This window comes from Giraffa tippelskirchi, chromosome 7 (assembly GCF_054371585.1).
Source record: "Giraffa tippelskirchi isolate mGirTip1 chromosome 7, T2T-mGirTip1v1.2.pri, whole genome shotgun sequence".
NCBI classification, from domain to species: domain Eukaryota; kingdom Metazoa; phylum Chordata; class Mammalia; order Artiodactyla; family Giraffidae; genus Giraffa; species Giraffa tippelskirchi.
This window is the reverse complement of record NC_137281.1, coordinates 58,485,424-58,511,660: the sequence shown is the minus strand read 5'-3', so window position 1 is coordinate 58,511,660 and position 26,237 is coordinate 58,485,424. Positions and strand designations below refer to the sequence as shown.

The 26,237-nt window shown below is 46.1% G+C and overlaps 1 protein-coding gene across 5 annotated transcripts; it reads right to left on the bottom strand.

The window, feature by feature from the left end:
• MLKL (mixed lineage kinase domain like pseudokinase) lies at positions 1-25,985 on the bottom strand. Of its 5 annotated transcripts, none has more exons than XR_014059182.1 (11): positions 25,301-25,985; positions 20,396-20,861; positions 18,270-18,341; positions 16,971-17,166; positions 15,849-15,946; positions 14,675-14,810; positions 11,983-12,067; positions 9,066-9,217; positions 8,664-8,741; positions 8,319-8,459; positions 1-1,926 (listed from the first exon to the last, which is right to left on the bottom strand). XR_014059182.1 is itself a non-coding variant. In XM_081508709.1 (11 exons), the coding sequence occupies exons 2-11, from the start codon at positions 20,847-20,849 to the stop codon at positions 1,895-1,897; spliced, it is 1,416 nt and encodes a 471-aa protein (XP_081364835.1). In that variant the 5' UTR covers positions 20,850-20,861; positions 25,301-25,985; the 3' UTR covers positions 1-1,894. The 5 variants fall into 5 exon arrangements, 4 of the variants coding, with proteins under 4 accessions (XP_081364835.1, XP_081364832.1, XP_081364833.1 ...); XM_081508709.1 differs by having other exon boundaries at positions 8,692-8,741; XM_081508706.1 differs by having other exon boundaries at positions 8,692-8,741; positions 14,675-14,831; positions 25,781-25,985.
• Between the last annotated feature and the right edge of the window lie 252 nt (positions 25,986-26,237).

Below are 26,237 nucleotides of genomic sequence, written 5' to 3'. Positions count from 1 at the left end.
TAGAAATGAACCACAATTTAATTCCCCAGAGATGATTACCAGATTATAAGCTCCAATTTATTTTGCCTATTTTTAAAACATTTTAAGTTTATGGAACTATAGTTGTGTTAGTTTCAGGTGTCCAGCAGAGTGATTCATTTACACATATAAACATATTCCTCCTTTTTGAGATTCTTTTCTCATGTAGGCGATCACAGAATATTGAATAGAGTTCCCGGTACTATTGAGTAGGTCCTTGTTGGTTATCTGTCTTATATATAGAAGTGTACGTTCATTCCAAGCTCCCAATTGACCCCTCTCCCTGCCTATTGTCTCCTCAGTGATTGGAACAATGCCCAGCACATTTGCTGTTGAATGATTTGGGATGAGTTCAGGAGGAAAGAAAAGCAGTGACATGTAGAGGTCACCTTCCCAGGAGCAAAGGTGTAAAAAAATTCAGAACAAACAAGTCACATCCAGGAGACATGGGTTTCTGAGAACTCTTAGGCTAATATATTTAGTTTGTCCTATACAGCATAAAAATAATTTTTAATGAAGTGCCAATCTTTAAAAAGATGGTCAATTCACCAAAAATGTGACAAAGTGGATGGCTCTGGAAACACTGGGGTCCCGTTCCTATATGGTAAAAATAGGCTGGAGCTGAGCAGAGGCTGCCCTTTCTTCACAAAGCTCATCTGTTCCCTGAAGTCTCTCCTTCAGGCTCAACTCACTCTTTGGGCTCCCAATGGACCTCACAGGTATTAGTTTGCAGTCTCTGGTGGGAGCACTCTGGGATCTGATACTGGAGATCAGGTTGGCATCAGAGATAAAAGGCCTTGGGTATCCAAAGGGGGATTTTGTACTTAGTTCAGTGGGAAAGAGGAAGGGTCGATGTTTGCCCAGCTATTTACTGCTGTGTCACAGTTCACCCCGGAACTTAGTGGCTTAAGACCACAGCCATTTAGCTCTTGGTTTTGTAAATGGGCCGTCTGGGCTGCTTCTGCTGTGTGGTTCTTCTGGTCTCAACTGGATTCACTCCTGTGACAGCTGCTGGCCTGGCCGGTCTAGTATGATCTCAGCTGGGGCAGGCTGTCTTGGCGCCATGTGGTCTCTCATTCTCCAGCACCCTTGCCCAGCTTGCTCCCGGCGGGGGAGTTTGTAAGGCCTCTTGAAGCCTAGGCTTGGAACCAAAACACCATCACTTCGACATTCTATTGGCCAAAGTGAATTACAACACCAGCCTAGGTTCAAGTGGTGGGGATGTAGATTCTACTTCTTTTTTTAAAAAAAAATGTTGTTTATTTATTTTTAGCTGTGATGGGTCTTCATTGCTGGGCAGGCCTTTTCTCTAGTTGCAACGAGTGGGGGCTACTCTTTGTTGCAGTGAGAGGGCTTCTCCTTGCAGTGGCTTCTCTTGTTGCAAAGCACAGCCTCTAGGGTGCGTGGGCTTTAGCAGTAGGGCTCAGTAGTTGCGGCTCCCAGGCTCTAGAGCACAGGCTCAATAGTCGTGGCGCACAGGCTTAGATGCTCTGTGGCATGTGGGATCTTCCCAGGCTAGGGATCAAACCCATGTCTCCTGCGTTGGCAGGTGGATTCTTTACCACTGAGCCACCAGGGAAGTCCCAGATTCGACTTCCTGATGGGAGGGGCTGCTAAGTCACAACGCCAAGAGGTTTGGATCCAGAGAGAGATACATTTTTGTAAAACTATCAGAGTTATTACCAAAGGTGTATTTTTGACAGTATCATTGGGAGTGGGATGGATTACTGGAGTTGTTTTCTATTTGTAACAAAGAAGTGCTGCCTCACTACACCCGTAAATAAATCCATGCTGAAGGATTTGAGAGAAAAAGATGCCCAGCTCGTGTTCTTCCAGCTCCTTGTTCAGGGACACAGTTTCAGTTTCAATACTTGGCTTAACAAAAGGCAGACAGTCTCTTTAAGATATCTGTGAATGAATGAACACAAAGTTAGACAAGCTCAGGAACTGAGAGCCACGTTAGAAACAAAGACATTTCCATACTGTAAAACAGTGTAGAAACTGCACTCCCCTTGGTCTGGCTGGAGTCTAAAACACCATCTGCATTCATGCCTTGGGAATGTGATATTCCCTCTCACTTGGACAATTTTTGTTAGTTTATTTTTATTTTGGTAATTTTACTTGGACAACTTTTACAATACAACTAGCCTGTGGGAGACATAAGCTCACATCTTAGTGTGAATTAGTCTCAGGTATTAGATTCTCTTAATACCAGGAGGACCCTGGGTTTAAGGGAGCCTGGAAAGAGGAGGAAGAAGACAAAGGAGAATTTGAAGGAGACGAAGGTACTGTAGAAAATACTGTCAGCTTCTCATCCACCCTGAAGGATAATTCTTCAGGAAGCACCAATGAGTCTGCTCTTCTGTGCTGTGAGGGCAAAGAGAAAGTTTCAGGTAGAAGCTAAGGCAAGGAAAATTTGTTAGGGAAATTAAAATGGAAGTAGTCTTGTTCAGACTTCAGAAGCAGGAAAGCAGGCCTCAGACTGACTTCTGACCCTGCCTGGACACGTGCCTGCTTGCAAACATACCAGTTGTTACCAGGAAGCCAAGCGGCACTTTTGATCAGAGAGGGAATGGGTCTTGGATTTCCTTGAGCCCTCGGAGGCCTGGCCTGCTCCCTGGGGTTCCAGAAAATCTTGTGACTCAAAAGATGAAACAAACAACATTGTAAAAGTTAAAGAAAAGCCATCACTGCATTTTTGCATGCACACTGATGCTGATATCAGTTGGCAGCCTGGGATTATAAGCAGGAGCTCCCCAAACTGCAATTGGAAGTCTCACCCGAGGGGTAGACTCACTGTCGGGGACCTCTTCCCATTGGGACTCCAGATTGCTGTTAAGGAGGGACTTCCCAGCACTTCTGAAGTCTGGGGGTTGTTTGGCCCAATTTGGTAATGTAAGTGCTGTTACTTTTCTCTGTGGTTTTTCTCTTCTTTTAATGATTATATATTGAAATGAAGTCAATCGATTCTCTATTAGATATTGAAATTGTTTATTGTGTGTGTAATGAGTGGTATCTTTTGTTAATGAATCTTTTGAACTTAAAACAAAAGTAAAACTTTCGGCAAAACAGATTTTCATTCCAAAAGGTAGGGATGGGGGCAAAGGAAGGGAAGGGATGAGATACCCTCTCTAACATGGCTGTTAAGAGTGATTCCCAATGGACCACCAATGAAAAGGCCTTGAAGGACAATCTTCGTGCCAGAGACTTCTGTAAATAGTGGCGCCGTCCTTGGGGGGACTGCCCCCGAGGCCTGGACGCCTATCTCTTTAGTTCCTCTCTAAAGGCATTTAATCTTCATTTATCAATGCACTTCACCTCCAGGTCTCTAACTCAGGATATTCTCACCTGTGTGCCTCAGGATACATGCACAAGAAGGTTTAAGGGTGAGGTTCCTAAAAGGACGATTAAAATATACATAGATAGAGGAAGGGGTAAGTAAGGTGCATGGTTATCTAGTGGCCTACTATACAGCAGTGAAAACGAATGAGTTGAAACCATCACATTGGCATGGATGAATTTCAAATCATTTGTTAGTTGTGGTAGAATATAGCATGATATCACTTACAAAAAGTCCTCATACATTTGTGCAAAGTCGCTTCAGTTGTGTCTGACTCTTTGCGACTCTATAGACTGTAGCCCACCAGGCTCCTCTGTCCATGGGATTTTCCAGGCAAGAATACTAGAGTGGGTTGCTACTTCCTCCTCCAGGGGATCTTCCCAACCCAGGGATCGAACACGCATCTCCTGGGGCTCCCGCATTGCAGGCAGATTTTTTACCGCTGAGCCACAGGAAAGCCCATAATTTAGTGTACCTTGATTATAAAATGATAGACAAACTTTTACCAGAAAGTTAGAATAGTGGCTCCTCCTGGTGGAGGGGAGAGGAATGTGAAAGCAAGGGACGCGGAGGTCCCTTTCTGAGTTAGTGGTAATGTTCAAGTCTTTAATCAGCAGTGGATATGTGATATTCTTTTTCTTCGACTTCAAAAAATGCACATATATATTTAGTCATTGCTGTACTGTGATACATATCACAATAAAGATAAGAAAAACATGATTTTGTAACTTTGAACACTGCAGCAACTTCAGGGAAACACTTTCTCAGTATCTAGATATATTGCATGTGAATCATGTTCTCTTGTATCTGGAGCTTTGAGGAGAGCCTGAGAGATCTGGATCTAGAGTAGGGGAGGCAGACATTCCCATCAAGGGAGATGGTGTAGGGAAACTACGGAGGAGCAGCGATAACATGGTGAAATAAAAGTCTGAGTAGAGGAAATTACCCCAGGGTGTTGAGAAAAGAAAAGAAAAGGAAGGAAGGGAGAGAAAGAGTACCAGTTCAGTCGCTCGGTCGTGTCCAACTCTTTGCGACCCCATTGACTGCAGCACACCCCATGGACAGCACACCCTGTCCATCACCAACTCCCAGAGCTTGCTCAAACTCATGTCTATCGAGTTGGTGATGCCACCCAACCATCTCATCCCCCGTCGTCCCCTTCTCCTGCCTTCAATCTTTCCCAGCATCAGGATCTTTTCCAGTGAGTCAGCTCTTCACATCAGGTGGTCAAAGTATTGGAGCTTCAGCACCAGTCCTTTCAATGAATATTCAGGACTGATTTCCTTTAGGATGGACTGGTTGGATCTCCTTGCAGTCCAAGGGACTCTCAAGAGTCTTCTCCAACACCACAGTTCAAAAGCATCAATTCTTTGGCGCTCAGCTTTCTTTATGGTCCAACTCTCACATCTGTACACAATTACCGGAAAAACCATAGCTTTGACTAGACGGACCTTTGTCAGCCAAGTAATGTCTCTGTTTTTTAATATGCTGTCTAGGTTTGTCATAGTTTTTCTTTCAAGGAGCAAGCAATTTTTAATTTCATGGCTTCAGTCACCATCTGCAGTGATTTTGGAGCCCAAAAAATAAAGTCTGTCACTGTTTCCACTATTTCCTCATCTATCTGCCATGAAGTGATGCCATGATCTTAGTTTTCTGAATGTTGAGTTTTAAGCCAACTTTTTCACTCTCCTCTTTTCCTTTCAATAAGAAGCTCTTTCGTTCTTCTTCACTTTCTGCCATAAGGGTGGTGTCATCTGCCTATCTGAGGTTATTGACATTTCTCCCAGCAATGTGGATTCCAGTTTGTGCTTCATCCAGCCCAGCGTTTCTCATGATGTACTCTGCATATAAGTTAAATAAGCAGGGTGACAATATACTGCCTTGACGTACTCCTGTTTCGATTTGGAACCAGTCTGTTGTTCCATGTTCAGTTCTAACTTCTTGACCAGCATACAGATTTCTCAGGAGGTAGGTAAGGTAGTCTGGTATTCCCATCTCTTTCAGAATTTTCCACAGTTTGTTGTGATCCACACAGTCAAAGGCTTTGCTGTAATCAATAAAGCAGAAGTAGATGTTTTTCTGGAACTCTTGCTTTTTCAATGATCCAGCGGATGTTGACAATTTGATCTCTGGTTCCTCTGCCTTTTCTAAATCCAGCTTGAACATCTGGAAGTTCATGGTTCACGTACTGTTGAAGCCTGGCTTGAAGAATTTTGAGCATTACTTTATTAGCGTGTGAGATGAGTGCCGTTGTGCAGTAGTTTGAGCATTCTTTGGCATTGCCTTTCTTTGGGATTGGAATGAAAACTGACCTTTTCCAGTTCTTTGGCCACTGATGAGTTTTCCAAATTTGCTGGCATATTGAGTGTAGCACTTTCACAGTATCATCTTTTAGGATTTGAAATAGCTCAACTGGAATTCCATCACCTCCACTAGCTTTGTTCATAGAGATGCTTCCTAAGGACCACTTGACTTCACATTCCAGGATGTCTGGCTCTAGGTGAGTGATCACACCATCATGGTTATCTGCCTCATGAAGATCTTTTTTGGATAGTTCTTCTGTGAATTCTTGCCACATCTTCTTAAAATCTTCTGCTTCTATTAGGTCCATACTATTTCTGTCCTTTATTGAGCCCATCTTTGCATGAAATGTTCCCTTGATATCTCTAATTTTCTTGAAGAGATCTCTAGTCTTTCCCATTCTATTGTTTTCCTCCATTTCTTTGCATTGATCACTGAGGAAGGCTTTCTTATCTCTCCTTGCTATTCTTTGGAACTCTGCATTCAAATGGATATATCTCTCCTTTTCTCCTTTGCCTTTAGCTTCTCTTCTTTTCTCAGCTCTTTGTAAGGCCTCCTCAGACAACCATTTTGCCTTTTTGCATTTCCTTTTCTTGGGGATGGTCCTAATCACTGCCTTCTGCACAATGTCACAAACCTCCATTCATAGTTCTTCAGGCACTCTGTCTATCAGATCTAAACTCTTGAATCTATTTGTCACTTCCACTGTATAACTGTAATGGATTTGATTTACATCATACCTCTATGGTCTAGTGGTTTTCCCTACTTTCTTCAATTTAAGTCTGAATTTTGAAATAAGGAGTTCATGATCTGAGCCACAGTCAGCTCCTGGTCTTGTTTTTGCTGACTGCATAGAGCTTCTCCATCTTTGGCTGCAAGGAATATAATCAATCTGATTTCGGTATTGACCATTTGGTGATATCCATGTGTAGAGTCTTTTCTTGTGTAGTTGGAAGAGGGTGTTTGCTATGACCAGTGCATTCTCTTGGCAAAACTCTGTTAGACTTTGCCCTCCTTCATTCTGTACTCCAAGGCCAAATTTACCTGTTACTCCAGGTATCTCTTGATTTCCAACTTTTGCATTCCAGTCCCCTATGATGAAAAGGACATCTTTTTTGGGTGTTAGTTCTAGAAGGTCTTGTAGGTCTCCATAGAACCATTCAACTTCAGCTTCTTCAGTGTTACGGGTTGGGGGATAGTCTTGGAATTCTGTAGTATTGAATGGTTTGCCTTGGAAACGAACAGAGACCATTCTAACTCAATGAAACTATGAGCCATGCCGTGTAGGGCCACCCAAGACGGACGGGTCATGGTGGAGAGTTCTGACAAAATGTGGTCCACTGGAGAAGGGAATGGCAAACCACTTCAATATTCTTGCCTTGAGAACCCCATGAACAGTATGAAAAGGCAAAAAGATAGGACACTGAAAGATGAACTCCCCAGGTCGGTAGGTGCCCAATATGCTAGTGGAGAAGAGTAAAGAAATAACTCCAGGAAGAATGAAGAGATGGAGCCAAAGCAAAAACAACACCCAGTTGTGCATGTGACTGGTGATGGCAGTAAAAGTCCGCTGCTTGTAAAGAACAATATGGCATAGGTGTTGTGGCCAGCACAGCAGGTAGGGATCGAAAGTGGTCGACGCACAATTTGGGAAAAAGAGACAGAATTAAAGTTTTAAAGATGGGACTGGGGGACTCAAGACCTCTTGGGTCAAGAGCCCTGTTCCTTGGAGCCACACCACTTTATTTAGTGTCTTGGCAAGCGGAGAGGATCTGTTGTGCTACGATGAAGTCAGCCTCCTCTGTCCCTGGTCACGTCTCTCGTCTTATTGCTTATTTTAAACTATCTGTTATTTTCTTATACAAGGGCTATCCCTAGCTGGAGGCCACAGACCCGCACACGCCTTGGGAAAGCATCTTGGTGTGTGCAGAAGCAGTGTTCTGAACCTGCGCTGACCTGGCACTCCAAGGCCCACACTGTGTTTTTCCTTAGCTTAGCAGGGCATGATGACCCCAACTCATCAATTCGATGTACTTTTATTTGGGTTACGCTGTATTGCTATATTTTGCTTTTATTCTTTTCCCATGGTGATTTTCTATGGCTTAGCCAGAGCAACAGGCGGCTGACCATTAACCCCTGCACATAGGAAACTGGAATGTTAGGTCCATGAATCAAGGTAAATTGGAAGTGGTCAAACAGGAGATGGCAAGAGTGAATATCGACATTTTAGGAATCAGTGAACTAAAATGGCACTGATATGACACTGAAGGATGAACTCCCCAGGTGGGTAGGTGCCCAATATGCTGCTCCTCCAAGCTACAGAAAGAGTATAGGCTGGAATAATCTGCCTTCCCAACCCACTTTAGACTAAACAATGCCCTTTGGGCAGGGTTTCTGAACTCCAGTGCTACTGATAATCTGGGCCAGATAATCTTCGTTGTAGGGTTTGTCCTGTGCATCCTAGATGTTGAGTAGCTTCTGTCCACCACATACCAGTGGACATGTCCACGTACCCCACCTCCCCTGAGCTGTAACAGCCAAAAATGTCAGTGTCCCCTGAAGGGCAAAACCACCCCTGGTTGTGATACACAAAGAAAATCTTTCACAAGTGTTAAGTAACACGTGTGGTCCATGCTCTTTAGACCAGAAAGAACCCTACCTTTAACAGAGGGCCTCCTGGAGGGTTCATAGGCACGGCAATCATCAATGATCTCCTGCAACTGTGGAGGGCAATCTTCACCCACTGGTTCCCGGTGCTGGGACTCAGCCACCAGCTGGTAGATCTTCTTGGAATCACAACCTGGCGTGGAAATGATATGATGGAGGCTTAAAGATCGCTCTGGCACCCACACATCCCTCTGGATGCTGACAGCTGGCATCAGAACTAGGGACTTTGAGAAGTGGAGACACAGGAGCTTCCAGTGACCCCAATGAACCAGCGCAGGCAGTGCCCACATTGAAGAAGAAAGCATCCAAGACAGCACTGATATGTAACTTAGTCTACCATCTGAGTCAGCTTTCACACTGGTTACCTTCAAATGGGCTCTTCCCAGTGGCGATCTCCCAGAGGACAATTCCAAAGCTAAAAGAGAAGCAAGAAAATGAACAGCGATAACAAGTTTCCTTTTTTCCATGCCCCTGTAGCCATTTGAGAAAACACAGAGAATTTTCTTTTTCTTTTTTTTGCACTGTGTAGCTTGTAGGATCTCAGTTTCCCCAACCAGGGATTAAAACCCAGGCCATGAAGTGAGAGTGCTGAATCCTCACCACTAGCCCACCAGGAACTCCCCACAGTGAACTTCCTGATTACCATCAATTACATTCCACAGATGCTCCTTCCTAACGGCATTTGACTTGGACTTTCTTGTCAGATTCATCTGAGAATTGGCACGAAACATAAACATACCTGTATATTTCAGCTTTTATGTCGTATTTATTATACACATTTTCCAACCTCTGGGGTGAGATGTATGCGGCAGAATTGACTCTCTCTGCTTCTTTTCCTCTAGTCTGTCTGCTGATGGAAGTCTGTGTTTTGCTCAACTCAAATCCTGCAAGCTAGAGAGAGAGGTGACTCAGAGGCAGAAAGAAACGGCACGATCTCGGGTAGGGAGTAGAGAGCAGGTACTGGTGCTACACGTGACCGTCAGGGGACTGTCTTTTTCCTTCGGGACGTGTTTCCAGTGAGGTCTCCTGGCCGTGTCGCTACTCTCCCGGCTGCATTCCGGGTTCAATCTATTATGGTGCATTGACAGAGAGAAACACAAAGAGGTTTCTTCTCTGTAAAAAGGAGACAGTGAGGATTACTTGAAATGATGGTTGTCAAGCACCTGTAAGACTTGGTATGTTTTTTTCAACTTAATTAATTGGCTGTGCTGGGTCTTTGTTGCCGAGGGTGGACTTTCTCTAGTTGCAAAGAGTGGGGGCTACTCTCTAGCTGCGGTGCTACTCCCTAATAGCGGGGGGCTACTCTCCAGTTTCGGGCTTCTCACTGGGGTGGCTTCTCTTGTCGGGAGCACAGGCTCTAGGCGCATGGGCTTCAGGAGTTGCAGCACATGGGCTTCATTAGTTGTGGCTCACGGCTTAACTGCTCCACCGCATAAGACTTGGAATGTTGTAGTTATTCTAATATTACTACATTAGATATGTACAGGGCTTCCTCAGTTGATAACTCAACTCCACTGTGTTAGGATGGACAGGGGTGCCTGGAGCTACCAATGGCTCGTTTTCTCTTGGAGGCAGACAAAACAAAACAAAAAACCTTCAACAACACGGGGGGTCCTCTCTGTTGTATCTGACCCTACATGGCCAATGCCATGCTCTTAAAGAAGGCACAGCACAAGTCATGGGAGAGTGTGTTCTTCTTGCTCCGTGTACATCTGCACATCTGTCATTAGCACCATTTGTGTACAGAGGGCTCTCTGTGCCAAACGCAGCCAAGGAGCCAAAGCTAGGGGCAAGGTCAGGAAGAGGATTAGATGTTTATGTGGCTCCTCCCTCTTTTATTCACAAGTTCAGGGAGCACTGACATCCTCTGACGTCTGGCTCCACACTAGCCAGCAGGGGTGAGAAGCTGAATAGCACGTTACAGTCACATGTGATGAGCACCAGGAGAGTGCTATAGACACCATGCTTTGGGAACACTTACTTATATTACACCAATGGCGGGGAGATCCAACCAGTCCACCCTAAAGGAAATCAGTCCTGAATATTCATTGGAAGGACTGATGCTGAAGCTGAAGCTCCAATACTTTGGCCACCTGATGGGAAGAACTGACTCATTGGAAAAGACCCTGATGCTGGGAAAGACTGAAGGCAGGAGGAGAAGGGGACGACAGAGAATGAGATGGTTGGATGGTATCACTGACTCGATGGACGTGAGTTTGGGCAAGCTCCGGGAGTTGGTGATGGACAAGGAGGCCTGGTGTGCTGCAGTCCATGGGGTCGCAAAGAGTTGGACATGACTGAGCGACTGAACTAAATTGAACTGAATGGTGGGGAAAGACATCTGAAGGGCAGAAAAGACCTGTCTCCTGTTATTCAGAGAAAGCTATCTACAGATGACAAAGAATATATTCTTTTAGCATTTGGGGACTGTGGACACGGGGTTAACAAAACCCTTTCCTCTTCCATAGGAGAATCTGAACGTTAGTGAACTTTTTAGTTCTATTCCCCTGGGAACCTGACAAAAGCAGGCTGTTACTTATGCTCCTCAGTAATATATATTGCTGCTGATTAAAAAATGACCAGTGATTAGTAAGTCATTTATGGACGAGAGGTCAGAGCAGTGGGGGCTATGAAGAGCTATAGGGATGCTGGGTTATGTGATGACTCATACCTGGCATGCCCCTTGTGGGGACACTGGAAGGCATGCCTGCGGAGCTGTTATAAAAGAATATCGAGGACTTCCCTGGTAGCCCAGTGGATAAAAATCCACAGTGGATAAGAATGCAGGGGACACAAGTTTGATGCCTGGTCCAGGAAGATCCCACGTGCCACAGGGCAACTAAGCCTGTGAGCCACAACTACTGAAGCCCGTGTACCCTAGAGCCCACAGGCTGCAACTACTGAAGTTCGAGTGCCTGGGGCCTGTGCTCCACAACAAGGAAGCTTCTGCAATGAGAAGCCCTTGCTCGCTGCAACTAGAGAAAGCTCTTGCAAAGCAATGAAGACCCAGCACGGCCATAAATAAATAAAAAACACAGTGATACCACACACACACACACACACACACACAAACTCCTCCAGTTTTAAAAAAAATAATATTGACTCCTGTGAGTCGTGAAGCTTCTAAGCTTCTCCTGCACCCATGGAGAGGAGCCTCTTTCTGTCGCACTCGGGGTGAGGGCAAGGTGAATATCTCCTGGAAGACTGTGGGGGCTCCCACTGGATGGAAGGATTTGATGCTGCCTAGGTGGCATGCTGTGTTTCCTGCATGACATCCTTCTAATTGCCTCCAGGTGCCAAGTGTGGGCTGTGGCCAGTCTGTGAGTCTGAATGCCTCCTTGGACCTAAGAAGACGCCCTTATGGGTGTTGCAGGGACACAGAAGTGGCGTCCAGGCATCTAAGAGGAGATGGCTCTTAGCCCGCCCCTGCTGGGTGGACAGTGGGGAAGGCGAGCATCAGAAGAGCCGGGAGGATTGAGTCTGTCCAGTGGGGGGCATGCAGGACGCTGTCCAGGCATAGGAAGAGCTGAGCTCAGTTCCACGGTGAAGGCAGAGAAACAAGCAGGCACAGGCTTTCAGGGAAACATGCATGCCTCTCCCAGCACCAAACAGTCACATGGGTCAAACTCAGAGGGTGCCCGGAAGGCCACGCTCACCTTCACGTTGAAGTCTTTAGTCACCAGGAAGCTTGTGCTGCAGATGTTCCTGTGGAGTTCTGAGGGCGTTTCCGAATGGTGCAGCCTGACGTGACCAAAGGCAGGGTATGTTAGTGACCTTTGCACAGACTTTCTTTTTTAAAAAAATAGTTTTATTTATTTATTTTATTTTTGGCTGTGCAGGGTCTCTGTTGCCGTGTGGACCGCTCTCTAGTTGCAATGCTCCTCTCCAGTTTCGGGCTTCTTATTGCAGTGGCTTCTCTCTTTGCGGAGCGCGGGCTCCAGACACGTGTGGGCTTCCGTAGTCGCAGCACGTGAGCTCAGTAGCGGCGGCTCCCGGGCTCTAGAGTGCAGGCTCAGCAGTTGTGGCCCATGGGCTCAGCTGCCCTGCAGCATGTGGAATCTTCCTGGACCAGGGATCAAACCTGTGTCTCCTGCATTGGCAGGTGGATTCTTTACCGCTGAGCCACCAGGGAAGCCCCTGCACAGACTTTCCTGAAAGGCATGACAGTCATACCGGGATAATGAGGTTGGTCAGTACCAAGCCTTCTTCTTGGGTAGGTATCCATGGGTTAGTAGGAAAACCAGGATGCAGAGGTGAGATCTGACAACTGTGTGCTGCACGCTTCTGTGGGGCTCTGCCTGTGGAGCGCAGAGCAGAGCAAAGGACTGAGGCGCGGCTGGATGGTTGGGCCATATCTAGGACCCTTCTGGTTGAAACAGAATGGAAAGCTGGGGTTTCCACCAACTCAGTAAGTGGTGGGGGCTTCCCAAGTGGCACTAGTGGTAAAGAACCTGCCTAAGTTCTTTGGATGAATGGAGCTCCTGCCTCCCATTTTGGGGTTCTATCACAGAGTCAGCCTTAGGTTGGGTTCTCCCAGAAGCAGATCATGAGCATGGACTTGGGTACAAGTTACTGATTAGGAAGGTATTTCCAGCAATTAAGCCCTCATGCCACAACTACTGAAGCCTTAGCTCTGCAACAAGAGAAACCACCGCAGTGAGAAGCCCAGGCTTCACAACTAGGGAATGGTCCCACTCTCCACAACTAGAGAAAGCCCCCCACTCTCCACAACTGGAGACTGGCCCCCATGCCCCACAACTGGAGAATGGTCCCCGCTCTCCACAACTGGAGAATGGCCCCCATGCTCCACAACTGGAGAATGGCCCCCGCTCTCCACAACTGGAGAATGGCCCCCGCTCTCCACAACTGGAGAATGGCCCCCATGCTCCACAACTGGAGAATGGCCCCTGCTCTCCACAACTGGAGAAAGCCCGTGCAGCGATGAAGGCCCAGAGCAGCCAAAGATAAATCAGTGAGTGAATTTTTAAAAGAGAAGACAGTCCCAGGAAACTAGTGAGGGAGCTGTGGAAGCAGGACAGAGAAGGGGGAGAAATCAAGCAAGGGCGTGACTTCAGGTGAAGTTTCAGGCTCAGCCTAATCCCACAGGGACCTCTGGAGAATAACTACCCCTCAGGGTTTGTTCTGCATGAAGCAAAGGAGCTGGACTTTTGTACCCACACCAGTTGTTCGATGACTGTGGGTTGGGGTGAGGGAGGGGAGGCGGGAAACAGGGTCAGGGACGGGTGGCTGTAAAGTTCCCGGGCATTTTCAGCTCTCAGGGCTCTAGCACCCATGGATGTTCCTCTCCAGATGGCGGCGATGAGCTGTTAGCAGCAAAGTATGCTGAGTGGTGGATGAGAGTGCAGATCAGGTAAGAAGGACCAGTGGTCCTCTGGAAAGGCACTAACAGTGTCCCCTACAGCCCCAAATTCCTCCTCACAAAGCCCACTAGGGTAGGAAGCTGAGAAGGAATAAACTGTACGATTTCCAAGAAGAGCTAAGGAAGTATGCCCCAAAGTATGGGATAAGTGGTATGCAAGGTGATATAGTAAGAAAATTTTTCTTCTTTTAATCCCAATCTTTCTGATTACGTCAAGAAGAAAGTCTCAGTTTGGTGCTGGATGTCTTTGACACCTCTCTAAATCTGCTAACATCTCCTCTGCGAAAAGATAATCCTGGTCTGAACTGCAGATCTTTTGCCAGGCGGCATCATTTAGCCAGAATTTAATAACATTGCTTTGGTTTTATTTGTGGTCACCTATCTGTGGTAAGTGATGCTGGTCTCCAATTTATGGTAGTAATAGAAAATGTCCCCCATTTTTTCCTAACTTATTTAGTTTTTTTTTTTTTTTTGCAAAGTGAGCTAGTTGAAAGGAAAATATTAAATAAATAATATTGGCATTATTGTGAATACGGTAATACCCATGTATGTTGTCTGTGAGTGACTGACCTTTGGGGGCTGTTGGGCTAAAGGAACCATAGATTACATGTGAGAGTAGGTAGAGCTGATGGATAAAACACAGGCCATCCAGATGATCTTGAATTTTGAAAAATCAATACTTAAAAAAAAAAAGTACTAAAAAAGTAAACAGTGTATATGGAATTCTGTATATCTGAAATTTCAGTAAAAGTATATCGTGTCATATTTGGAACATACTTACATTGTACTAAAATTGTTTATTGCTTATCTGAAATTCAAATTTAACTGGACCTCTTGTATTTTTATTTGCTAAATGTGGCAATTTGCTCAAGGAGGCTTCCAGCCTCTTCTCTGCTTGTCTCTGGGTCAAACGGAAAGGGAGACAGACTCATCCTCTCCCTCTGGGCGCCCTCTCCCCACACTGGTACCTGTACAAGCCTCTGGCTGCCCCCAGGGCCAGGATGATGCGCTTGGCCAGGGTGAGGTCCTTTTCCTGATCCAGCAGCTCCCTCAGGGTCCCGAGCTCACAGTACTCCATGACGATGGATAACTGAGGGGGGGCCACTGGTGGAAAAGAGCCGATCACTGTGAAGACCCATCCCTGCTCAGAGGTCTGCTCTCTGTAGCCCATCCCACCCTTTCTCTACAGAGATAGATGCAGCTCTGCTGTGCTTCTCCGTCCCCATTTCACATAGTTTGACTCCTTGAATGAGTCCAATACCCACAGAGTCCCCATGCCTCTCCTCTGTGGCATTTGGCATGTCAGAACTCTACACTTTCCCTAGTTATTTGAGTACCTGACTCCCTGACTCAACACTACAACCCAAGAGGGCAGGGTCTGCTTTGTCCAGACATTGCTCACGGGAAGTTGAATAAATATGTTGAGTAGGGGAGCTCAGACAGGAAGCTGAGGCCTCAGGGCAGGAGCATGAGATGTAAGAACCGACCTACACAGAGTGAGTTGGTCACCTTGGCTGTCACCCAGGAGGATAAATATTACTGGAAGTTTTCCTTTTGCCTGGGATTCTGTGCTCCACAGTCAGGTCACCTGAGCCTGTGCAGAAACTTCCAGAGGCGATAAGAAGGGAGTTGCTCTGTGCTCTCTGCAGGCAAAAGCAGCAAAACATAACCAGCAGGAGAGGCCACATTGTGAGAGGAAATGCAGCCACATTAAAAAAAAAAAAGAAAAGAAAAGAAAATGAATCTGACAAATAAAGTTCTTGGTAAAGGGGCAGGTTAATTTAGCTTTTAGATTCGCTCTACACTAATGATGAAGGTTAGATTCCTTGTTTGGGTCAGTCAGCTTTGCAATGTTTTATTGCAACAAAATCTGAACAAGCATCTCCTTGGTTCCCAGTGAATCAGCAGGAGGAGATGTGGTTGGATTAGTGCAAACCAGCCCTCAGGCTGAAGCCAACTTCAAGCCTCTTCTCCTGAAAGAAGATGGGAACTTGCATCTTGGGATGCGAAAAAATGAGTGCCAATAATAAAAGCACCATGCAGATGCCACCCTTTGAGCTGTTGTAGTAAAACAATGCAGTAAAGCATAGAGCTATATGACAGACCACAAACAGCATACCCAGTCCTAGAGGCACCTCTTACCTGTTTCATCAATGCAAATCCCAAACATGCGCAGGATGTTGGGGGAATCAAATTTCTTCATGGTCCTGATTTCATTATTGAAAGTATGCCTCACTATTCTATGAGAATAAAAAGGGAAAATAGGATTTCAGGATGGGGAGGTCCTTCAGAAAACATTCAGTGTAGTGACCGTCTGTACATGCATGGGGTTTGAGGGATCATCGGCCATTCCTTGGTGGCTCAGATGGTAAAGTGACTGCCCGCAATGTGGGAGACCCAGGTTCGATCTCTGGGTCAGGAAGATCCCTTGGAGAAGGAAATGGCACCCCACTCCAGTATTCTTGCCTGGAGAATCCCATGGACGGAGGAGCCTGCTAAGCTACAGTCCATGGGGTCACAAAGAGTCGGACACGACTGAGAGACTTCACTTTCACTTGGATCATCAGCATCTCCCAGGGGTGAGGACAGGCGTGTACAACCTGTTCTAAACAGCAACCTGGTAATTCTTCGTCAGCTTAATCTATGCATACCCTGCGATCCATCAGCTCCTCTCCCGGCAAGATAGCCCCGAGAAATTCCCATACAGGGCCATAAAGGGATACTTATGGCAGCATTATTTTTGATGGGCAAAAGTTAGAAGCAGGTTGTGTTCCATCACTGGAAAAAGAGTCAAAATGTGGATTTCTACCATGGATAGCAGTCAGAAGGAAAGGACTACAAGCACAATACAAGTTTCACGACGCCGAGTGAGAATGGTAAGAAAAGCAGGCAACAGACATGTCACACGACCATCTGTGAACATTTAAAATGCACACATATAATAACAGCAAACATTTTGCAAGAACACATACAGACAAAATATTTCATCATCTGTGAAAGGGATGGGCAACCAAGAAACAGGAATGAGAGGGAATCTGCCTTTAAAAATATCTAAATACATCAATAAACAAGAGAAGTTTCTAGAATTGACTTTGGAAGACGTGCCTTTAATTCTAGACTGTGTTCTTTAATAACAGAGAGCAAATATCTAACCCTCTGGGGCCTGAGTTCCCCCACATCAGAATACGGAGACGGTCTGCCCCTCTTCTTGAGGAGTTACAGACAGGAAGTAACTAGGGGAGAGAACCATACAAAACAACTTACCCAATGTCTTTGGCCTGGGAGCTGTTGAATACTTTTATGGCCACTGGAGATTCGTGGTATTTTCCTTCATAAAGTGTGCTGGATTCATTTTCCTTTAGTAGGATCCAATCGGCTTCTGGAAGCTCCTCCTTCTTAATCTCCTTGATTTGATCTTGTGGGAGCCCCTTCCTGGGTTTCTGTGAATCTGACCTCATCCCTAGGAGAGAAGGTAATAAAGAGTCAATAGCTGAGGAGGGTGTGTTATGAGGGAAGAGGCATCTTAGCAACACTTGAGGGGGAAGCCCCACCTAGTGAACCAAAGCTGGGCCTGCCTGGAGCTTCTGATTGCCTCCTCCCGGGAGAGAGGTCCCAGTGCCTCTGAGTGACTGGTAGAGACACAGCTGATGGTAACAGAGATGTCTCATGTACTTCTTTCCCCTCTTCTTCGGATCATGCCTGTCTCCAGCTTACGCCCCATCTCAATCCATCTCTCTCATCCACTCTCTGGCACAACAGCTTGGCGCCTGAGCGTTGGCATCTTGTCTAGTGAGTTCAATCCTAACAGGTAGATGCATAGTTTAAGCTCAGTAACCCCACTGCTATTATGTGTCTCCTCTCTCCTTTCCTCTACGCCGTGGCTGGGAACTGTCGGGAGGCAGGGCCTTTCTCTGTATCTTAGTTTCCTCCACACACAGGCTCTAGCATAAAGCAGAGACTCACAGATGTGTAGAATGGATAAGCATTTTTAATTTGATTTGAATTTTTTTTTTAATTTTTAAAAACTTTTAATTTCGTATTCGGGTATAGCTGATTAACAAACAGTGTTGTGATAGTTTCAGGGGTACAGCAAAGGGACTCAGTCATATATATACATGTATCAGATTTCGATTCTTCTTGGAAATTCAGCAAATGAATTGAAGCTTTGATGCTATCTAGAGGAAGTCCTCAGGGGACTTCCCTGGAGGTCCAGTGGTTATGATTCTGAGCTTCTACTGCAGGAGGCACGGATTCAATTCCTGGTCAGGGAACTAAGATCCCACAAGCCACAAAGGAGAAAAAAAAAAAAAAAAAACAGAGGCAGTTGTCAGCACTTTGACAGATGCTAGAAGATATCTTGCTGGTCAAGAAATCCCCTTCAAACACTACCCCATGCACAAAAGCCTGGGCCAGCCATGAACACATCCCCAAAACCTGTGGGCTACTTCCAGCCATCCAGCCCAGAAAATGGACCAGAGTGGGGGCAGGGAGCCTGAAGTTCCTAACAAACTCATGACTTCTAGTTTGGGGCAGCCAGAAGCAGCGGGGCACATGACAACTCACAGCTCTTCACGGCTTCAATGGTTTCTTTCATGTTCTCCAGTTGCCTCAATAAAGTTTCTACAGTTTCTTTCCCTGCAAGAAAAACAGCAGCAAATACTCAAAAACACCAACACTCAGTAAAAGCACACTGAGATACCCTTTTCTCATCTCTTATATTCATTACAGTAGGGATGATTACTGTTCACGAATATCTGGCTCTCCACTTCTAAGCAGACAGGAAGTGCCCTGACGCATGACTGTGTGCCTTGCTTTGGCCAAGAAATGAAGTGAAAGAACTTTTCAGGGAAGTCTGTGTCAACATGAAAGTGCAACAATACTGAAGCATCCTGGAAGGATGACAGCTACCTTGGAGAGTCTCCTGGACTTTCTCTGAAGGAGAAAAAGACATTTCTTTCTCTAAGACACTGAGGTTTTTTTTGAACCACGGTGTAATCAAATATATCCTGATTTATATATTCAGAAATATGTTAAAAATTGATCATATATTACATAGGGTGACCAACCATCCCAGTTTTCTCAGGACTGAGGAGCTCTGAGGATATGAGGCCTTCAGTGCTCAAACCAGGAAAATCTCAGCAGACATACATGGTTTGTAGCAGTAATATATCTGTAACCTGCTGCTGCTGCTAAGTCGCTTCAGTCGTGTCCAACTCTGTGCGACCCCATAGACGGCAGCCCACCAGGCTCTGCCATCCCTAGGATTCTCCAGGCAAGAATACCTGAGTGGGTTGCCATTTCCTTCTCCAGTGCATGAAAGGGAAAAGTGAAAGTAAAGTCGCTCAGTCGTGTCCGACTCTTAGCGACCCCTATGTAGAAGTTAATCTGCCAACCTGTATCAAAGTTTTAAAATGTCCATACTCTTTGATCTAGCAATTAGACCCAGTAACTCAACTTCTAGGAATTTTCCCTAAGGAGATTCTGAAAATACATACAAAAAGACACACTGTAGAACTATTAACAATAGTGGGAAACTGGACACAATTTAAATGTCCATCAATAGAGAGCTCCTTGAATATATCTGGTCCCTATATACCAAGGAATACTAAACAACTCTGGGTATTTATATGGAAGAATATTTAATGAGAAAAACAAGAAGGAGAACAGTGTGCTTAGTATGCTACTGATTGTACAACAACAACAAGAAAGAAAATATATACTTGAATCTCCAAAAGGCTATTCAAGAAACTGGCAAGAGAGCATGTGCCTGGGAATGGAACTCTGCTGTCAAGGGTGAGAGGCAGGTTTCCACCTCATGCTGGGTCCTTTTTGTGCCCTCTGAATTTTGTCCTATGTGAAAGTGTTACCGAGTCAAAATGTTTTCACACAGATGCAGGAAGTATATCCTTTCCTCCAAGTTGATGACACCGAGGCACCTCCTTCTACCAGAAAGTGGACCAATGAACGCTAAAGATGAGGAAGGCCAGGGACCAGTCCTGCTCTTTGGAGGATCAGCTGCTGCGTTGCTTTCAACTTCACTCCAACCCAGTTCCTAACTCTGGTTTTCCTTGGTGGTAGGTGTTTGGTTGAGGGAATTAAAAATGCCTTACTTTTCCTCATCAAAAAAACAAACAAAAAACTGTTTGCCTACAGGTCTCTTCTGTATCCAGTTTGTGATGTTGGAGAGTCTCCTGCGGACCTGACTGGGGATGCACCGTCCTCCACATCAAGGGGGTGAACGGTTATCCCTCCGAGTTCCAGTGCCTGGAAGGTTCATCCAAACTCTCCCCTTAATTCCTCTCCCTTCACCCACACCCCTAATAAGAGGGAGGGATCTGGAATTAACATCACCACGATCTGCAAAAGTGTAAAGTCATATCTGTTTCCATCCTTCTCTCTCCAGCCTAGCCCGTGTCTCATTCCCTTGGAGCCCTGCCCTCTGCTCAGTCCAGCCCAGGCCACTCTTGCCCCTGGTGTTGCTGAATTATTGACCCCAAGTCTTCACTCCCATGTAGTCATATCATACATCCACACTCTGGCTGTAGCCTCATGGCGGGCACCCCCGCCCCCGACTCAGATGTCCGGAATTCTGCCTGTCAAAACCTCTTCAGCCTTCCTGATTTTCCGGTAAACCAAAATGAGACTAATACACCTCCATTGCATTCCCCCCACCTAAAAAAAATCCTCACCACTCAGTCCTTGGATAGCTTTCCTGTCCTCCTCTGCATCCTGTTGATCTTCCTGTTGCCAGGAAGCTCCTGGGCTGAGGCTTGAAATATGCTTCCACTGATCCACCTGGAGCAGCAGAGAGAGCTCCTCCCAGACATCGCTCAGCCTCTGGTTCACCCCACTGAAGAGTATGCTGTCATGCCCTGCTGTTAGAAACTTCTGGATATTGGACTTATTGCTGAACTTGTCTATCCGCTCCTTAGCTTCCTCTAGGGCAGCCTGGAAACGGCTCAGCGCGGTGGTTATACGGGTGGGCAGGTTCATCTCTCCTCGGTCCTGGAGCATTTGCAGAGGCTGCAGCAGGCCCTGGACGCGGTCCCCTAGACGTCGGCACTGTTTCCGGCAGTATTTCATCTCCTCACACTTGTTGTAGATAAGCTGGCCTAAGGAGATGATCTGCTTCAACTGATCCATACCTGGAAGAAACTGATGGAATCTGTTTAAGTCCCAGGAATCTCCTTCATATTTACTACTGGGATAAGGGAATATCAAGGGTGTCTGTGATTAAATGGCTGAAGAGGTCTTCCTATTATTTTCATGTGAGGTAGAGATGGCTTGCGTCCACCAAAACCTTCCAGTTTTAGCTGGGAAGTATTGGCTTTGCCAGGGGCTTCCCCGGTGGCTCAGTGGTAAAGAATCTACCTGCAACGCAGGAGAAGTGGCAGGAGCCATGGGCTCAATTCCTGGGTCAGGAAGATCCCCTGGAGGAGGAAATGGCAACCACTCCAGTATTCTTGCCTGGAAAATCCCATGGACAGAGGAGCCAGCCTGGCGGGCTACAGTTCAGAGAGTCACAAAGAATCTGATATGACTTAGTGAATAAACAACAAATTGGCTCAGCTAGGACTACATCTCCCAAAATTTGCTGCAGCTTGATGGGGCCATGTGACTATTTCTCACTGAAGGGGTATGAGCAATAAAGTGTTACTTTGGGTTTGAGTCAGGTTTGTCTCCTCTACACACTGTCAGCTGGTTGTATAGGAGGATGTAGCCCTGAGTGTGGTGGAGCCCAAGAATGAAGAATCCTGGATCCCTGAAGCATCGCTTGGAGGACAGACGCTCATAAACCTGGAATGACTGTCATGGACTGCTAAGTGAGCAAGGAATAAACTGCTATTGCACTTGAATCATTACATTTTGGGGTCAATTTGTTAAAGCAGGTCAGCCTATTCTAACAAGCATATCCTGCCAAAGTATAGGGGTGACTATAGGACAGTGGATTGAAATGCTCAGATCCTGTCTAAAGTAGGTAAGGATTACCTAGTAAAGTCAACAGCTGCTGCTCTTCAAGGATACAGAGCCCAGTGGTAGAAGATCTTCTAGTTTTTAAAGAGCAGTCAGAAATCTGGATTTTTATATTTAATCTCTCAATTTAAAATCCCACAACCAAGTCAAAAAATGTTTTAAAAACTATGCAGTCTGACACTGTGTTGGTCAAATAAACTTTGTTTGCCAACTGAAGATTGCCTTTGAAGTTTCAATTTACAATCTTGGCCATAGCCAGCTGAGGATATTCAGGACTGTAATAGAAGCCGGCTTCTGTTAATCTCAAACTTTTCTTTCTGTCTCTTTTTCCAATGCTTGAGCATGCCTGTCTCCATGGTCCATACCTTCATCCCTCTCTATTGTGTTTTTAGCACTCTGTACATCTGCTTCAGCCTCCCCACTGGCTGATGCATCAGTAAGACTTCTTGTTATAAGTGCTGGTCCCTCAGAGGCATTTGCATCAAGACTAAGAAACTTTCCAGGCTCAGAAGAGTTGTGGTAGACATTTGTGTTGCCTACACAGTATCCATTTCTCTGCTTCCTAAGGCACTGTGTGTGCGCGCTCAGTTGTGTCCTACTCTGAGGCCCCAGGGACGCAGCCCACCAGGCTCCTCTGTCCATGGGATTTTCCAGGCAAGAATACTGGAGTGGGCTGCCATTTCCTCTTCCAGGGAATCTTCCCAATACAGGGATGGAGCTTGTGTCTCTTGTATCTTCTGCATTGGCAGGCGGATTCCTTACCACTAGCACCACTTGGACTACCTTCATATTTTCTGTAACAATCTGTTCTTCCTTCAATCAGCAATCTGTTTGTGAGGATCTGGCCCTATCCCTGGTTCTAAGGGTGAGGCTTGATGTCTCTAAGCCAGAGGTTCTAAAGTAAAGGTGATTTTGCACCACCAGCACTGGAACTTTTGGTAATATCTGGAGACAGTTTTGGTTGCCACAACTGCGGAGTGGGTGTTATTGATGCCTAGCAGATAGAGGTCAGGATGCTACAATGCATAGGGCTGACCCTCCTCCCAACAAAGAACTATCCAGCCCCAAATGTCAATAGTGCAGGGGTTGAGAAACCTTGATCTAAGCCATCAGACAATTCCCCATAGCTTATCACAGTGATTGGTTCTAAACTAGGCATCTGGGCTACTTTGAAGGGAATGTTTGCTGGGGAACTTCCTGGCTTCTCTAAGACAGCCCAGGAAGCCAGCTTCTAACTCTCAGTCTTTCTCGGAATATGAATAGAACCCTGATTCTAAAGCTGTGGAATGAGGCTAACCTACAGATGGCAGAATGGAAAGAAAAGAACCCAAGGCCTTGATGACAACACTGAGCCACTGGTTTGAATTGATCCTGAGGTCTACCCCATTACTCAATTACAGGCTTCAAGAACCAATAACTTTCTCTGTTGCTTAAGCCAGTTTGAATCATATTTGCTGTACATGCAACCAAAAGCAACTAGGTTCAGTAATGAATGATGCTAACAGCGAAGATCACGAATCTCTCTATTCACCTGCTACAGGCTAAGTGATTTGGAACCAGGAGGTCACAGTGGTTATCTTAATTTTGTAGATGAAGATACTAAGTTAGGGAGAAGGTTGCATTTAAATAAGTACAGGGTCACAGAAACAGTTTCCAAAGCAGTTTTAAACAAAGTTAATCTCAACAGTTCAATGAAACAGGTAGGAGTAGTAGTGCTAGTTTGGAGAAAGTAGTTGGCCTGGAACCAAATCTGGCTTTAAAACGTGAGTAAAAAATTAGTAGAAGTGAAACCAAATAAGCAACTAATTGATACTTTTTGTTGTTATTGTCTTAGTGTTATATTGATCTAGGAAGGGAAGTAACAGGTGTTATGGCATGCTTAAAAAAGACTCAAGGGGTCTCAGGCTACCTAGCTATTCCTAGCTGCTAAGCAGAGAGATTCAAAGCCATTTTTCTGGGACTCCTGGGGGCAGTGAACTTTATGCCTTTCTCTGGTCCACTAGAGACAGAAGCAGATGTGAAAGTGTTGCTCAGGGAAACTTGAGGATTTCAGATTCATAGCTACAAGCTCCAGTTATCTTATTCAAAAAAGCCATATCTTAGCAATAACTAGTCAAAAGATAATGGAGAAAATACCCATCTCATCAAAGCAATGACTTAATACATTTCACAGGAAAAGTGATGACGTGGTATGAAGAAAACCATGGAAAACATATACTCAAGAAATGGAGAGAACTATTATTTATTTTGGCTGGGGAGATTAAAAATTACAAACCTGGCAATCCTTTTCAAATATAAATCTAATTTAATGCAGTTACAGTAAAACTCTCAATGGTACATTTTGGTATTGAAACTGCTGCTGCTGCTAAGTTGCTTCAGTCGTGTCCGACTCTGTGTGACCCCATAGACAGTAGCCCACCAGGCTCCCCCGTCCCTGGGATTCTCCAGGCAAGAACACTGGAGTGGGTTGCCATTTCCTTCTCCAGTGCATGAAAATGAAAAGTGAAAGTGAAGTCGCTCAGTCGTGTCCGACTCTTAGTGACTCCATGGACTGCAGCCCACCAGGCTCCTCTGTCCATGGGATTCTCCAGGCAAGAGTACTGGAGTGGGGTGCCATTGCCTTCTCCAGGTATTGAAACTAAATGATCCTCAAAGTTCATTTGAAAGAGGAAATTAGAAGGAATAGTCAGGATTTTGTAATAAAATAGGGACCCATCTGTCAGATATTAAAATTATAATTACTAAAATTGTTTAGGGCTTATTGAGTATAGGATAAAGATATCAGAAGGACGAAAGGGAATATAAGTACATATACACTTTTACTCAACAATGTGAATTTCTAGGAATTTGTGCTGTAAAGAAGCTCGTATGTGTATAGATAGATGGATGCTAAGGATGCGCACTGAGGTGCTATTTATAATATGTAAAACTGCTAACATCCCTAATAAGAATATGTTCATAGGTTCCTTGCAGGAAAACAATGAGGGGTAAAAGTCACTAATTTTATTTTATTTTATTTTTTATTTTTTTTTTTCAGAAGGGAATGAGTTTATTAGGAGGAGCAGAGAAAAAGTCACTAATTTTAAAAGTGAAAAATCTTAAAATGGTTAGTAACAATATAAATCCATGAAAAATTCTGATGCCATTTCCCCCTCTCCTCCAAAAACTGGCATCAAGCAAACCTTTCTGATGAGACTTTTAACACCGAGTTAGTCCTCTTGTGCCTAAAACGGGCTCTGGAAAAGCAAGGGGGCATTAACCATCAAGACGTGGGATCAGCTCCCGGCAGTTTCCGCACTGACTGCTCGCAGCGGGGCAGTGCAGGGCAGTGAGCCGGATTCCGGAGGCCCCTCCACCGCGACCCCCACGTGTCCCCTCCCCTACACCGCGCCTTCTTCAGCAGGAAGCGGCGGGAGAGGGAGGCCGCACCCTCGGAGCAGACGAAAAGAAACCAACCCGGTCCTGAGTTCCAGGAAACGGGCCTGTGGCTCTCCCCTCACCGCCCAGGATCCCGGCTGCGCCTTGCAGCCCGCGCGCCCCGGGCACCACCGCGCCCCCCACCTTGGGCACCAGCGCGCGCCCCGGGCACCAGCGCGCGCCAGGACGACCGCCGGACTCACCCCGCCCTTCCCGAGGCCGTCCAGTCGGTCCGGGGCTCGGTTCCTGGAAGGCACCTCGGCTTCTCGGACATTCAGCCCCCCGGACACGAAGTCTGCGACTGGAGACCCCGGGGAGCTGCCGGCTCCGTGCGCCCTGTCTCCGGCCGGCCGGCGGGCCCGGAACAGACGCCAGCGGCGGGATGCGGGCGGGCGTGCCCCTCGGAAGTCTGGCGGCCTTCTGCTCGCCGGCCCTGCCCCCCGCCCTCCCCGTGGGCCTCGTCAGCTTGTCGGGCGGCTGCTTTTGCCCAGAGCCGCTCAAGGACCGGGATGCGGACGAGGAAGTCTGACGCGCCTCCTCGGAGCTGTCACAGGGACCTTGTAGCCGCCCCCAGGCTCAGGCGCCTTGGTTCCCTAGACCTCTTTCCAGGTGGTTCAGGCAGAAGGCCCCTCGCTTCCTCTTGGTATTCTCCCCCCGCCCTGTCCACATCTCCCCCATCTTACCAAAATCTCTCAGTAACTTCATGGAGTATTCCTGGTGCCACGTCCTCTGCTTGGGGCTGGGGACGCAGAAAAGAATAAAGTCCCAGAAACTAGTATAGCGAGCACGCAGTATGGGAAAGATTAGATGAGCAAAAAAAAAAAAAACAAACAGAACTAGGGAGAAGGTTCTCGTGTCTGCTTCTGGGTGCTTGAAAATATCGAGTGTGGGGGGAGAGAGCCAAGGAAGAGACACACAGGCAGGTGTGGGCGGGCGTGGGTGCGGCGGAAGCCAACTTCCTCTTCTAAGGTCGCGGCAGAAGTTTCTGTTTCGGTGTGAGTCATGTTTTATTAAAGTTAGTTGGGTCCTTAGCTAGAAAGTCTAGGCAATGTCATTCATTAACTCATCAGACTGTTCCCTCCAAAAGGATAGAATTGGATTGTAAGAGAAGACTTTTTGAGTAGGGAAGACCTGGGTGGA